At 42.5% G+C, this 15609-nt stretch overlaps 1 protein-coding gene across 2 annotated transcripts; it reads left to right on the top strand.

Annotated features, from left to right (window-relative positions):
• The first annotated feature begins 10000 nt into the window (after positions 1–10000).
• Positions 10001–15552, top strand: LOC105916168 (carboxypeptidase O). Of its 2 annotated transcripts, none has more exons than XM_021309525.2 (9): positions 10001–10117; positions 10302–10341; positions 10427–10528; positions 10611–10715; positions 11147–11263; positions 11544–11634; positions 11770–11972; positions 14894–14978; positions 15059–15324. In XM_021309525.2, the coding sequence occupies exons 1-9, from the start codon at positions 10050–10052 to the stop codon at positions 15322–15324; spliced, it is 1077 nt and encodes a 358-aa protein (XP_021165200.2). In that variant the 5' UTR covers positions 10001–10049. The 2 variants fall into 2 exon arrangements, with proteins under 2 accessions (XP_021165200.2, XP_012705978.2); XM_012850524.3 differs by having other exon boundaries at positions 10050–10117; positions 10296–10341; positions 15059–15552.
• The last annotated feature ends 57 nt before the right edge of the window (positions 15553–15609 follow it).

Here is a 15609-nt window from a genome sequence, read left to right as displayed (position 1 = left end):
CGAGGAGTGGGTCAATCAGCCACAATTTGAAGCGGTTTCAGAGAGAAGTAACAAGCTCTCTCCCCTTAAATTGCCTGGTGATTTAAAGAACGGCACGGTGCCGTGGCTACGAAGTAATGGATACTGCACATCCTGTGTTTTTGATGAGAGCGCGTTAACAACATTGTACGTGGATGCCGCTGTCTTGTTGGCACGCCGACTGATTGAAATGTTTGAAAGTAACAAAAATGGACTGGAGATTCTGTTTTTGCAGTCGGCCGGAACAGCTATTACATTTTTCCAATTTGGCCGAGTTTCAAGGAAAATTACGAGACGTTCGGGGACTTCTGAGGTGCGGTTGTTTATGGGGAAACAATTCGAGAGAGCCTGGGGATTTAATTCAGTTCATGTGTTTACCGCTTCAGAAACAGATATGGATGCAACGAGGCAGCGGGGTTTGCTGCGTGGTTTGTTTTTGTCGGGAAGTTGCTGTCGGCCCTGGTGATGGGTTTTACAAGTGCGCTTGCTGCTTTTATCCTGCTCTAATGTGTGGGAGGTACATCTATATATATATATAATGTGTGTGTGTGTGTGTGTGTGTGTACAAGCGGTGCTCCAGCTTGGCTAACATGTGCTGGTGTTTTTTTTTCCAAAGCCCCGATAACGGCTTATTAAAGCGTTGCCAAAAGTCTCGTCCATCCTCCTCCACTCCAGCAATCAGTGTTGTGCTTTGCAGCGCCTGCTTATTGATCTCTGCTGCTTTTGAAGGGGCTTTGCACAGGTCAAGATCGGTATGTCTGAGGTTTTTCGACTATTTCGGTCAGAACGCCCTGCTCCAGTTGAGGTTTTTGTTTGTATTTTACTTCCGTACTTCCGCTGATTAAGGAAAGAAACACGGTAGATCTCCAAATAAAAGTAGTTTCTGTTTTTTTTAGAGAAATCAGGATCTCAGAAGGGAAGTGTACGTTTATGTTCCCCTTCACTCTCATATCCCCGAATAAAATGTCCTACAACAGTTAATGATCAAGAACCTATCATCCCCACTGTGACATAGTGATGGCAGCATCATGCTGTGGGGATGAAGGGAAGATGGATGGAGCTAAAGACTAGAAGATGGGTCAATGGTTCACCTTCTACCGCCCGATTTCTGTTTCTAGAAGTTTGTAAATGCTTTTAGCTGCAGCGTAAGTGAAAAGCAGCTCTACAGATCACTGCCTCAGAGGAGTGAATACAAAGGGCCCTGTGTGTGAGTCAATAACAAGCCAATCGATATGAAAGGTAGGAGTAAGAGAGTAACCTTTTGACTTTGTAATATCAACATTGGTTTATTATTGAGCTCATAAATATAGGTAAGGATGCTACCCCCGGCGTTGAGATGTAGGTAAAATAAATCTTTAGGCTACAATAAGAGAAGTCAGAGTACATTCAATTAAAATGACAATGAATTATCTGCGTCCTTGAGTAGAGATACAGTAGAAAAGCCTGCAGGACGATGTAAAATGAATCACCATTCTGTTTCGCCCATTGATTGGACTGAAAACGTCTTCCTTCCTTCCGTCCAATCACTCACCGAACTCGAGCCATAAGTACCTGGATTTAATTTGATTCTGTGACAATGTGTCAGTTCATATAAGCATTAAAATGACTGATGTAATTGCTGGTTTCATCATTGGGTTTAGACAGACAGCCAGAGAGGTAGATGACAGAGTCAAACCCCCTCACAAGGCCGGAATCTGATGAATGTACAGGTTTACTGGCCTTTAACTCTGACAATTACTATGGAGGAATATTGATGTTTATTCAATATAATATGACTTAAAACTATGACTCTAAGATGGGAAGAGAGAGTAGATGGAAACCCCCTGTTCACTAGTTTGAAACCCCCCTTCCATATTTAGGAAATTAATACGATTTAAATGACAATACTGTTAGTTACTTTGTAAATTTGTATTTATTAGTTTTTGTATAGAGTCACATAGATTGCTGTGGAATGCAACTTAACCATGTTAGATGCTTTCAACATTAAACTGTAAGTAGATTGAATCCAGCCAAAAAAATAAGTACAAACTCCTAATTCATCAGTGGCTATCCATGCCTTACATTGCCTTTTACTGCATCAGAGTTTGCTCACTTTAGAATGTATACTGTTGTGCAAATAAAGTCAAACTGTTGTCGCTTAACGTGTGTTTTTCTTGGAGTTTCTTGACTACATTACAGTCAGCAAACCTCTGTTTGATTTGGAACCGCCTAAGAACTGGTTTGGCACCTGTAGGTCATTCAGTTCAGTTAATTTATGTAATGCCAATTCAATATACAGTACATTCAAAAAGTATTTACATCCTCATAGATTTCTCGAGTTTTTGCTCTATTAATTACTCTTTGGGTTGGGTTTCAGATGGTAGATGTCAGACAAAGATAACCTGAGTAAATATGGCATACAGTTATGAGAACACAATTTAATTTATTATCCAAACCCACCTGGCTATTTGTAAAAAAAAAAATGTGATCCTGTGGAAGACCTGTAGACTCAAGGTACAACTTCAGTAGAAACGGTCAGACAACACGAAGTAGGCCAAGGATTTCAGAAAAATACCATCACATTAAGGGTCAATAATGGCAATGGCAGTGTGATGGTCTGGGGCTGCTCATACTATAGGTTATTCTGCAGGGCAAAATTCAAAGCACACCAGCAAGTCCACTTCTGAATAGCTCAAAAAAGCATAATGAAGGTTTTAAAGAGGTCTAGTCAAAGTCTAGACATAGATCCAATTGATCTGCTGGCCCATCAATCTAAAGTGGTTGTCCATGTTCTAAAAAAACTCTTTCACATGACAGAGTCAAAGCGATTCTGTAAAGAAAAGTGGTACTAAATTCCTCCACAGTGATTTAAAAGAGTGATTGTCTGTTATAACAAACAATCAATGGCACCAAGGGTCACAAACAAGCAAAAGCAGAATAACTCTGTAAGGGAAAAAACACTTTTCTTAGGCGTTTTAAATGTAATTTAAAGAAACATTATTTATCTCCCGTTCAGTGGCAGCTCAGTTGTATGAGACCCTTCATTTGGAGGCCCATCAACAGGTCAGACCACCAGCCACCACAGTATCATCTGATATCCCTCATGACTGATCATTTTTGAATTTTGCATTACACTACTGACTGTGTGACAAGTTTTTTATTCACTACCTCTTCAGTCTTTTAAAATGGTTAAATAAATGAAATCACTTAAAATATCTAGAAATGCTATAGAGTTTTTGTTTTTTATTTGGTTCTGGAGATACCCAAAGAGTTATCAGCAGCAGTTATTACAAATGGCATACTCAGATATAGACAGGCTACAGATATATAGCCTAATGTTTATTTTACCATAAATGAAGTGATTCGGCTATTATGTAATTGAATATATGTATGTGTGTGTGTGTGTGTGTGTGTGTGTGTGTGTGTGTGTGTGTGTGTGTGTGTGTGTGTGTATATATATATATATATTACATAATGTCCAATTCACTTAATTTATGGTAAAATAAAGTTTAGTTAATTAAATGTGAATTAGTAAAAAGTTAATTTCTTATGCTGGCTTTATTAACAGGCACAAAATGCAAAATGGAAGTAGTAAGGGATGACATCGCAATTATTGCATATGAAATAGTAGGTAACGAGCTGGCATAGGATCCAAACAAACCCTATCGTGCCTCGTGTCTCTCATTATTTTGTTACTTTATGAAATGTATTTTTGTAGTCAGAGTGGATGTTTGAAGAAGTTCGTCTGGTTAGCTTGAGTAAGTGTGGTGAAAAAACTAGTTAAGTGTCTCAGAGGTTCAGGAAACCATGCTAACATGGTTTTTAAACTTTACACATTTCTATTTTATTTATTTATTTTTTGCTTTTTTTAACATTAGAGCTGTTTTTGTTTGATTTATTTGAACAGGGTTGCTGTTTTATTTTACTTCCTGTTTAACAGTACAATAAGCTAACAGTAGCATTAGCTTTGAATCAGTCTACGTGTGTGCCTCAATTCAGGAACTTCATCCTTACAATGTGGGCCAATTAAATCACAGTGCTGCAACCAAGGCATCCCAATTCACGACTCCTTCAAAGGTTCCTTCTAATGCGGCGGATAAATGTGTCCTTCTTTTCCCCGATTTGAGGGATTTGATCGGTGTATTTCGGGGGGGCCATCTATCCCATGATTCATTGCGTGCTGAAGAGAACTGTTCAAACGGAAACAACAATGGAGAAGAGGAGTGAACTCCACAAATACATTGATTTAAAATTTACTCAGAAAATTAGAGGGTTAGTGTTTTAAGTTGTGTTTAAAGGTTTTACTAATAAATTATAACAAACGGTATCTGTCATTAATACACTGTATTTAGTGGAATATTTCAATGTCAACAAAAAATTAATTTGAACATTTGTCTGATTTTGAACAAGAATGAATTGAAAAGATGATGGAAAAACAATATTGAAACAATATGCAGCGGAGATAATAGAAACCGTGTAAAGTTATTTATAGTGGAGGCAGCAGGATTGACGTTTGTGCTCCATTTGTTTGGCTTCACAGCTGTCTCGGCTGCTAGGCAACAGGAGTTGCACTGCGGTAAGGGCAGGGACAGCGATTAAGGCTAGACGGTCCGAATTCACAAGCCGATCTCTTCCGGTCTTCTCTTTTTCGTGGCCGATGAAGGACCCGGCCCACGTAGACTGGGTCCTTTTGAAGGATGCAGCCCTTGAATTGAGACTTGATGTACATGATATTTCTTTACCTTGATTTGTTCACTGTGCTTGAGTAAATGGGTTTTTTTTACAAGCATATTTACATTGCTAGCGGCCTTAGATGCTTGGGGGCAAAAAAAAAAAAATTAGTAGTCGAATCAATTCTGGGGGCCAAGAAATCTCTGTCATGATGGAGCCATTCCCAGCAACAGCAGCACAACCAGCATCCATAACCGCTGCTGCGTGCTACATTTTGTTCCCATTCATAAAACGCTGAAATCAGTGACTTTTCTGGGGACAGATTTAGCTGGGGACAGGACGTCCAAAACGGGGAATGTCTCCGGAAATCGGAGCCGTCTTGTCGCCCTACTATATGGGGCCTCATCTAGACCCGCTAAGCTGCGTGGCACCCTGTAAATCACATTCGTGTCTAAAACCCAAGCAGCCCAAAGTGAGGCAGGGAGCGCAAAGAAATCAATAAACGAGTCCGAAACAAATCAAATGCCCCCGACATTACTCATAACACGTCACTGTAGCCCCGACAGAGTTGACTTTCAAAATGATCCATGCTAAGTCTAAACGCCTGAAACATTTTCCTGCCAAATCTCTGCGGCTCCAAGGTAACAAGTGAAATAAACCACTAGGATGGCTATAATTACTGGAGTCAATTACTTAAATCATCTAAATGTTTGTATAGTCAATTCACATAATGCTCTGAACATGTATCTAATTTCTTGGCTATAAAGTTTTATGAGCTATAAGATGCTTGCAGTAAAGTTAAGTATTCATGTTTGGAGGTGTTTGCGGACACGGCCTATAGAGAGGAAGTTGTTTTTTTTTTTTAAGGTTGCGTCTAAGTGCAACGGAGCGGCCTGTCTCTCTTATCCAAAAGCATTAGAGCTTTCATCCGTCATTGTGAAGAAGGAGGCTGTGATGTGTGTTTTGATTCTTTATCTGGGACACACACATAGACAGACCGGGTTCGTGTGCGCAGTGCTTTGGCTCAGACAGGTCTTGTCTCTGTATCTTATGAGCAACTCACAGAAAGACATGATGCAGGTGTCAGCAAAGGTGGAGGGAAAAAAGACTTGGCCTGCCAAGCCGTTGGAAGACTATAACTCAACATGAGAAAAGGACAGCACGGAAGAAAAGACAAGGCAGCATTCCTTTATTAGTCAACTTCAAGGGGCTGAAAGATATATTCTGTTGAGCAATTGCTATTGCTATTATTGAAGGCAATGCACCCAAAAGCAAAGGTTCTTGTGAACAGATTACGTTTCAGAACATCTACATCTGGCAGTACTCATTGCTTCTGAGAACAGCAATATTAATAATGATAATTAAAAATAACGTAAAATAATTAGACCAAATGGCGTCTGTCTCATAGAAAACGAAATGCACGAAGGAGGCAGGTAATTTTGAACATGAAAAAACAGAGGGCATTTTATGGATTTTAGGACATGGAAAACCAATCACAGTCTAGCAAACACCAACACAGAGGCTTTAGCGAGAGCGACAGTCACAGAAGACCTCTCTTGGGTTCATACATTAGTCTTCATTGGAGAAGTATAGCAATGGCTTTAATTTTTGAGGAAGTTAAGGAGAGCTACCTCCATTACAATCTGCAAATTCACTTTGGACTTGGTATTCCAGCTGCACCATACATCAGTTGTCTTCTGCTTATCTGAAATACCTTCACAGATAACAGGTCTAGGAAGGTAAACCCAGACAATCATCAACATCATCATCATCAGCTGTGGAGGTGGTCAGCAGCACCAAGTTCCTGGGGGTGCACATCATGGACAACCTCAGCTGGTCTGTGAACACCACGTCACTGGTGAAGAGGGCACAGAAATGCTTGTACTTCCTGCAGAGGATGAGGAGAGCCCGCCTGCCCCGCCCATCCTCACAACCTTCTATAGAAGCACCATAGAGAGCATTCTGACCAGCTGTCTCTCTGTGTGGTGTGGAGGCTGCAATGCCTCCCACTGGAAGAACGTGAGAAGAGTGGTGAGGACAGCAGAAGGGATCATCGGGGCTCCTCTTCCCTCTATTAAGGACATTTCATCTGAGCGCCGAGTTACATCGTAACATCATCAGGGACCCCACACACCCCCACCATAGACTGTTCTCCCTGCTGCCCACTGGGAAGAGGTTCCACAGCATCCGCTGCAGGACCACCAGGTTCTGCAAAAGCTTTTTCCCTGTCGCCATCAGACTGCTGAACTGCTGAAGCTATAACTGGACTCTGTACCACATTTCTCCTGCATTGTTTACATTTCAATTGCTGTACTGTGAAATCACTGCTGCACTTTACCCTGTAATTTACTTTATTCTGAAATCTACTGCAATTCACTGAAATTTTCAAGCTGTATGCAAACGAAATTTCGTTCTGTACGCACTCTGTGCATACAAAATGACAAATAAAGTTGTCTAAGTCTAAGTCTAACACTCTACGGCTCATTCTAGTTTAATCCCAAGGTGTTCCCTGGTCAGAAGGGATATTAGGGCCTCCAGCTTACCCAGAAACCCTTCAAAGAAAGCCGCCCAGAAGGCATCATGATCGGATACTCGTACCATTTTAACAGACTCCTTGAAATGCAAAATCTCTTTGGCTGAGAGAAGTATCTGGACACAAAGGACCATGCAGCTTCTGTCAGCCCACCAAGATCGCTTTAAGATAGGAGCGCAATGATGGACTACTTTAGTCTTGTATGAGTGGATGTTCTTCACTTTGGAGTCAGAACCGACCCGTTTAACACAAGGAGGGTACACTCAAAAGGTTTAAACACAGATCTGAGACCTACAACACTCGTGAAAAGTGATTTCTAATTATTGTAATTACGTTCTGGACTTTGAATAGGCCATTCTGATTCATGAATATATCTTGATCTCAGCAGCTCATTGTAAGGGTTTGTCTCTCTGGATCGCCCTCCATCCAGCTCCCATCAGCTTTGAACACCTCCCCCATTCCAGCTGAAGAAAAAAGGTCTCTGTCTTTCACGGTGTGTTTTACACTAAGCATTGCTCTGACCCCTGCTGGTAAAATGCTACCACTAAAAGTCTCCTGGGGTAAACGGAGCCTTCGTAAGGAAAGCTAACACAAACACAAATTTAAGCATCTAGATTAAAAAAACATCTTACATCATATAGGTTTTTTTGGCAGAGTTGAAGCAGTTTAGCACCAACAATAATCTAAAATCGCCATTGTACTAATGCACCACAGTCCACTGGATCTCAGACTGTCTTTGCCAGCTTCCATTAGGACATGAATGGCTAAAAAAGAGAAACTGAATACGAGAGCTTTTTAAAAGGTGAAAGGACATACTGTTGTGCCACAGTTGGCAAAGTGTATTTGCGTATTTGAGGTTGCACAAGAGGCGCTGATTGCTACCTGCCGCTCTCCCCGGAAGCTATGAATATGGAAATACTTCTCATTTCACCAGTTCAGTCACTGATTGTGCTCATTGCACATCTGCTAGGGGCCTGTTGGGTCTGGATTGGCTTCTCAGTAATGCAGAGTCTTCTGGTTCATGCTTTCAGTGCACATTAGTTGAGCTCAGAGACCCTCTTCATTTTCTACACATTTCAAACAGAGGTATGTGTTAGACCCACAACAAAATAGTCAGATTTTAAGAGCTAACAGTTAAGAGTACTATCATTTAGGCTGTGGAAGTAGTTTGTGGCTGTAAAGTGAGACAATGTTAAAGGTTTAAGGGGGCGGGAAAACATTTTGCAGCACTGGATAACCTTCTGCCGTTTGGACCTCTGTTCTTTTCCATTAGTAAAGAGTGATAATGGTTTTACAGCCTAGATGAGTGATAATCTACAGGGATTTATTATTTGCACTGATGTTTGTATCTCATTTAATCTTCTGTCATATGTTCGGTGTAAAAGCATTTCTTCTTGCGACCATAAACTTTATTAACACTTCTGATTCCCACTGATCAAGTCTCAAGTTGAACGCTGCACTCAGGCCAGCAGCAGTGGGTGATGCGCTCTGTTTCACAGGGTGGCACAAGTCAGCATGAACCGCCATCCAGGTCAGGCTTAAGTCGGAGTTTTGCTCAGTTTTTCTGATGAAAATGTTTCGACACATAGCCAGGAGTCTTTGTAATCTTCTTGGAAGGGTTTTCCGAGCATGGTTGTACTGTAGATGCTTGGAAGCTGAAACCACAATCCTCCCCCTATGTTGGCTTTTCACCCCTCTTCTAAACCATCTGGCCTCTTTGTCCAAAATCTGAACATCGTGGTCAACATTAGATTCCAAAGAAATGACTTAAGTCGTGTTTCCATAAAGGGTTTTTCAAGCACGTTTTGAAATATCGAACGATAAAAGGTTGATGGAAACGGCATGATTCGAAACAACCAAAAAGGTCTTTACTGTTACTTGGGGTGTTTTTTATGGATTTTGCAAAAAAAAACAAAAAAAAAAACAAAAACATCAATGCATAAATTGGGGGTGGAAACACATTTGACAAATAAGTTCTGACGTTGCAAACATTTACTGATCAGCTGTTCTCACTGTCGGCGTCTGCCTGGATATTCCCATAACACTCATAAAGTTGCACTTCTTTCTAAATGTCTCTAAACGTGCCCAATAGCAACACATTCCTGAAAACCTCTTTTGTTTAGGTTTGTGCTAGGTTGCAACCTCTGCTTCTTGTTAATTACGACCGTGTGCAACGTCCACTTTTGATGAAATTACACTTTCTGTAGCCTGGTTACCTCGCTCCAAACCAGTAGATGGAAAAACGTTTTTGCGAAATTTTAAAAGTTTGCTCAAAATTGACAACTGGACGGAAACATGGATCATGATCCAGGTGACCGAGTACTCCCCTCACACCAGGCAATAGCCAATGACGACACAGGATAGTGACATCTGGGCCACTGGTTTGCATCTGACTCAGAAGGCGCCTAGAAGGATGGGCCTCCATGTGCTTAAAAACAGCTCCAACTACTGGCTGGTCAGGGGTGAGCCGCCAGAACTGACAAAGACTGCTGGATAGGTGTGGACGCGCCTCCATTCATAAAAACTGAGCGAAAGTCCGGCTGCCTCCGGTTTAAGCCTGTTTATCCGCACGCTGAGCTACCATAAACAGCACAATCACCTCCTGTTGGAGATGAAGCCTGCACAGTTGGCACTGTTCCGTTGGCACGGTTCAATAAAAGGTAATAAAGGCTCCTAAAAGATGAAGCATTAACCACAGCAGCGACGGCATGTACCGCTGCTAGCACCCCGTAGCAAAGGCAAAGGTGAACCTTTATCAGAGGAACTTGTACATTAAGGCTTTGCAAAGGGAAGAGAGGCTGAAAAGTAACAAACAAGCTCCCTGGCTGTTTCATTTGACGGCGTGACAATGCTGAGCGTGGTGGGTCTGAGCTTTGCGGCTTTGCTCTTAACAGTTGGGGCGTTGACGCTGGAGAGGTGGGCTTTGTATTTACTTTTCTCCATGCCGATTTTATTCTTAGAGTCAGAACACAGATTCAGACTAAAAAATAGGTCTTCTGCTCTGATAAGTAAATATATCCGTTAACAAACGTGTTCTCATCAAACTACAGGAGTACATGTTGGTTCTCATGTGTTTTTTTTTTTGTGCTTTAAGCAACAGAGCGGAGTATGATTACTTCAAGTACCACCCGATGGATGAGGTGAGGGGAACCTGATCGCCGCGTCCGTCCGCGCACGCTGAAAGCCCGTCTGTGCTTAAAGTCTGCTTGGTGCTCCGCCTCACAGATCAGCAGCTGGATGGTTCAGATGGAGAAGGACCACCCCGACGTGGTGACCGTGGTGGACTACGGGAGGACGTACGAGAAAAGGACGATCAGCTTGCTGAAGGTGAGCTAAATTTCTGATTTAGCGTTGGGTCAGAAGGACTGGAGGCTGTTGATCTTTAGAGGCGTTTCAACCTGTTTTCCAGATCGGCCTGAAGACCGAAGCCAAAAAGAAGGCCGTCTGGATGGACTGTGGGATTCATGCTAGAGAATGGATCGCTCCCGCCTTCTGTCAGTACTTTGTCAGACAGGTAAGAGAACCGTAAGACACATCTTAACATTGCATTCTTGAACTTTTCTCACATTATGTTACAACCACAAACTTAAACTTAACTTGTCAAGGTTTCTAGTCTTTTAGAGCCTCTAATAAGTTTTCTCTCCGAGGATTAGCTTGTACTTAGCTCCCTGTGGGAGGAAAATGATTCCCACAGCATGATGCTGCCACCACCAGCTCATTTTTGGAGTGAACAGCTAATAGTTGTCATGCCAACTGTTTCCACCCAAGCTTTGATTTTGACTTTGAGTTGCCATGCGCCTCTTTGGCTGCTGTGATGCTGTTTGTATTCTAATACTCCAAATGTAAGTTTGTGGTCGTAGCATAAAGGTGGAAGATGAGAAAAAAAATAATGCTGCCATTTGATGCCGAACGGAGCTCTTTCTATGTGTTTTTATTTTGAATCAGATTCTCCACGCATACAAAACAGACGATAAGATGGCAGCGATGCTGACCAACATGGACTTCTACATCACGCCGGTGCTCAACATAGACGGCTACATCTTCTCCTGGAAGGACAGCTCAGTCAGTCCGCGCGTCTTGACGGATATTTACCCAATCAAATTCAGCTGATCTCGGACAAAGCTCTCAAGCCGCATTAGGGCAGGATATGAGAGGAGATGCTATTAGGGAAAGCGGCCCTCGAGTAAAAATGGGTTGCGGTTCTAATCATCGGAGAAGATGATTTCCGACGATCCCCATGCACAGAGCACAGGGGACGGCAGCGGTTTAATATTTAGAGAAATGTCAAGTGGTTAATTTGTTGCATTGCTGAATTGAGATACAAGCGCTCTGATCTGTTCAGACACGGCTGTGGAGGAAGAACAGGTCACCGGGACCTTCGGGCGACTGCTACGGCGTCGATCTCAACCGCAACTTCGATGCCAACTGGGGCAGTGAGTGTCTCGTCAGCAGCATCCTCTGTTGAGCTCGGCCGTTGCGAGCCAACTCGCTTGTTTGTTTTCGTCGGGGAGGAGCGGCGTGACTTACTACGTCGGGTTCAGGCTCGTCTCTCTCTTTTTTTTTCACAGCCGTCGGCGTGTCGTCCAACTGCAGCTCCAACATCTACTGCGGGACCGGGCCCATCTCGGAGCCCGAGGCCCAGGCCGTGGCTTACTTCGTGGGAAGCCGAAAGGAAGACTTCCTGTGTTTCCTCACCATCCACTCCTACGGCCAGCTGCTCCTGATTCCCTACGGACACCCCAACTTCACCGCCTCCAACTACGACGAGCTGGTATTTACATCCAGGCACACAATCATGCATGCTTTGCACATTCTATAGCTGCGCAGCACCATCTGGACTCGGAGGTCTTGCAGCCTTATGTGCAACGTTTCGACAGATCCAGACAGTGTTTTTTTTTTGGCCTCATGCAATCTGGGTTCACTTGCATTTGAGACAAAATATGTGATAAATTTGCTCTGTGTAAATAAACCGCTTGCATCGTAACCCCGATCTGCAAACATCAAAAGCGGGAACATGCAGGAGGAAGCCGGTAAATACTGACCGGAGGTAATAACCCAAAAAAGAGCCAACTTCCGCAAGGAGTTAAAGGATGCAAAACTGGATTATGCAGGTCCATCAATTTTTCCTGGCCTTTAGCAGGAGGAAGCATTAAGGCGGTGCTGTTGTTTCTAAAGCTGGCAGGATGCACTGTCTCATCAATCACTCTGTTGACTGGACTCAACATAGCAGAGGCTCATGAATACTGAGTCCTACAGGCACAGGAATATCATAGAAAAGTTAGTTTATTTCAGTAATTAAAATCTAAATGTGAAAGTATATCAGATAGATATATTAACAGTTCAATGTTGAATTGTGTTAATCTTTCTATTTTTAAAGCTAATGGAAAACCAAAAATATTTCACTTGGTTAATTGCAGTATTAGATCAGACTAATTTAAAAAGACAATTTATATAGAAATGTTAGACTTCTGAAATGTATTTCCATTTACTGTACTTGGTTGAAGCTCCTTTTCCTTAAATGTCCTTATGGATGTATCATGGCATGGAGGGGATCAGCTTGAGCAGGGGGCAAACCCTTCCTGGAAAACAAAATTAGCATCTTCATAAAGCTTGTCAGCGATCCTCACTGACTATGGAAGCTTCACACAACACCTAAAGCAACTTGGATCCTGTACCTCTCAACACTTTCTACAGGCTCCATGATCTCGATTTACTTCTATTTGAAATTATCTGAGATGATTATGTATGTACTGTCACAGTTTTTCCTTCCACTGAACTTTCCATGATATGCTTACTCTGATTAGCCAACCTCTTTGGCAATTAGCCTTTCTGGCTTAGCCTCTTTGTAGAGGGTGTCAGTGATTTTCTGCTCGACTTGATAGGCCAGAACATAACATTTCTGTATTAAAATCTTATTTTCTTTTTCTTTCAGAGAAACTGAAGTAATTCCCTATCAGTTAAATCCAAACAGCAATGGTCCGTAAAATGAATTTTCACAGTTAATGTTACTTATGCATTTGCAATTATAAGGGTGAGATTGCTTTGAATTTAGTCTTGGCAGTACTACAACTAGCACAACTGTCCATGTATTATACACTAAGTGAATTATTATTCTGTGACCGTACACAGTGACACCCCTGTTATTATCTGCCTCAGTAGCTTAAATCTATAAATGGATTCTTGAACAATCCAACTAATTTTGCAACGATTTGTCCACGTATTTTTCAGCTTAGGCTTTTCTAACTTCCTGTGCCAGCTAGCTGTGCTAATGCTAGCTGTTTTAATTTGTGTTGCTCCAAATACTGAGCCAGGCGATTCGTGAATACTGATACAACCAGGGTCACTGGCCACAACAACCTACCTAATTATTAAAGCCTTGGTACAGATGTGTAAAAGGCATTAGGATAAATTCATCTTGTATTGCTGTAGTCTAATTTAATCGCAACTTGAGTTGATTTTCATGAGTTATGAAATGGCTACACGAAGTAACTTGCCTAAATGATAATGATGATGACCAAAGGTTATGTTGTATGGGTAAAGCTCGGTGTCAGAGAACTGCAGCAGCCGCTTGGGCTCACCAGATCTCCACAGCAACCATTCAAATGCCAGCTAGATGTTTTGAACACACGCAAGGAAAAGGTCTTTTATATCCCACCATCACAAACACGAGTTTCCTAATCTTGTTTCAACAGACACACAACACCACTTTAAGAGGCGCGTGTCTGACGCTGTGGGCCTGTGTCTATTGCCAAGGACCTGGTTGAGTTCTTTTGGGATTTGAAATTTAAGACCCAAATAACTAACGTTTAAGCTGTTGTATAGAAAATCTGGGTCTAAATGATAAAAAGTAAGATAAGTTAATGGTTTTATAACCTCGTAGCAACTCTAAAAATCAGATGGACTCTGCTAAAAACAACAGATAGAGCAATAAGAGATAAAGCAAAGATCCAAAAGGGGGTTACATCAACACACAAACGATCCAACAGACACATAATCAATCTTTTCCATGGCCGTCCTGATCCCCAGAACTAAATCTTAGAGATAAACTGCGGGGTGAGCTGAGGGGAAGACGACTCAGGACTCTGGATGATGTCGAGAAATTGCACAAAGATCCCCCTCCCTGTACGATCTAACCTCTTGAAATGTTGCAGAAGTCTAAATGCGGTCCTATTTGGCAGTAACAGTGGAGGGTTTTTATTACGTTTCTTTATTGCAGTCATTCATATTCTCAGATATCAGTAACTTCAAAACACAACTTTCCCTCCAGAACTGATGAGAGGGCAAATAAAATATCACCAGAGACGTTCTAGAGAGGACTGAAGATTTTGGCTATAAATGTACACATGATCCCGACGTGAAACCAGATCTTATATAAAACGGCTTAGCCATCCTCGCGCTGGCATTTGTCAAGGCCCACTGTGACTAAAACTGGGCTGCAGCGTTTCCTTGCCGTGTTCTCGCACTCCCCCGCCGAAGTGTTTTGTGCACGGCCGGCGCCAAATCTTCCTGCTCATTTTGCCGTAATATGTCAGTGACAGGATGAAGTCATGAATACAGATGAAGCTCCGCGGCGTTTTCGGATTCGGTAAACAGCTCCTCGCTATTTCCCCGTTATGTTTTTTTTTCTAATAAAGAGGAGGAGAAGTCTGAATATTTTTCTGATTACGCACAAGCTGTGGTCTGATTCCTCAGATGACGGTGGGACAGGGTGCAGCTGAAGCCATATGGAGGGTCCACGGGAAAAAATACACAGTAGGAACCTCCCCGGATGTATTATGTACGTGTGAAGATGTGTTCGTACCTTTTTAAATGTTAGGTTTGAAGGATTTTACCAAACCAACATGATCTTCTCTGCAGACGCCAACTCTGGTTCATCCAGAGACTGGGCCCGGATGCAGGAAATCCCGCTCACCTTCACCTTCGAGCTGAGGGATAACGGCACGTACGGCTTCGAGCTCCCCGAGGACCAGATCCGTCCGACCTGCGAGGAGGCCTACAGCGGGGCCCTGCACATCATCGCCTACGCCCACGACAAGACCTTTAACGGCGCCGCAGCCGCTGCCGCAGCGACTCTTTGGGCCGTGCTGTTGGCGGCGGGGGTCTCCGGGGCCAACCTGATGTGAGCAGGAAAGCTGCTCTCGCACTTTAAAAGGCACGAGTACTTATATTTAAGCAGAAGCGGACGATATTTTATGTTTTCCTGAAGATCTCTTCCTTGATTTCAAGTTTATTGGGATGAAGTGTAACACAGGGGTGTCAAACTCATTTTGGTTGAGGGGCCGCATTCAGCTTAATCTGATCTCAAGAGGGCCACACGAGTAAACTCATTGCAAGATTAAATAGAACTAATAAATGTGGACTTGTTGTTGATTTTTATATTAAGTTAATTTCACTTTTACACAATATAT

The sequence above is a fragment of the Fundulus heteroclitus genome, chromosome 24 (genome assembly GCF_011125445.2).
Source record: "Fundulus heteroclitus isolate FHET01 chromosome 24, MU-UCD_Fhet_4.1, whole genome shotgun sequence".
In the NCBI taxonomy this organism is placed as follows: Eukaryota; Metazoa; Chordata; class Actinopteri; order Cyprinodontiformes; family Fundulidae; genus Fundulus; species Fundulus heteroclitus.
Note: the sequence above shows the minus strand (reverse complement) of the source record. Positions and strands in the feature narration are given on the sequence as shown.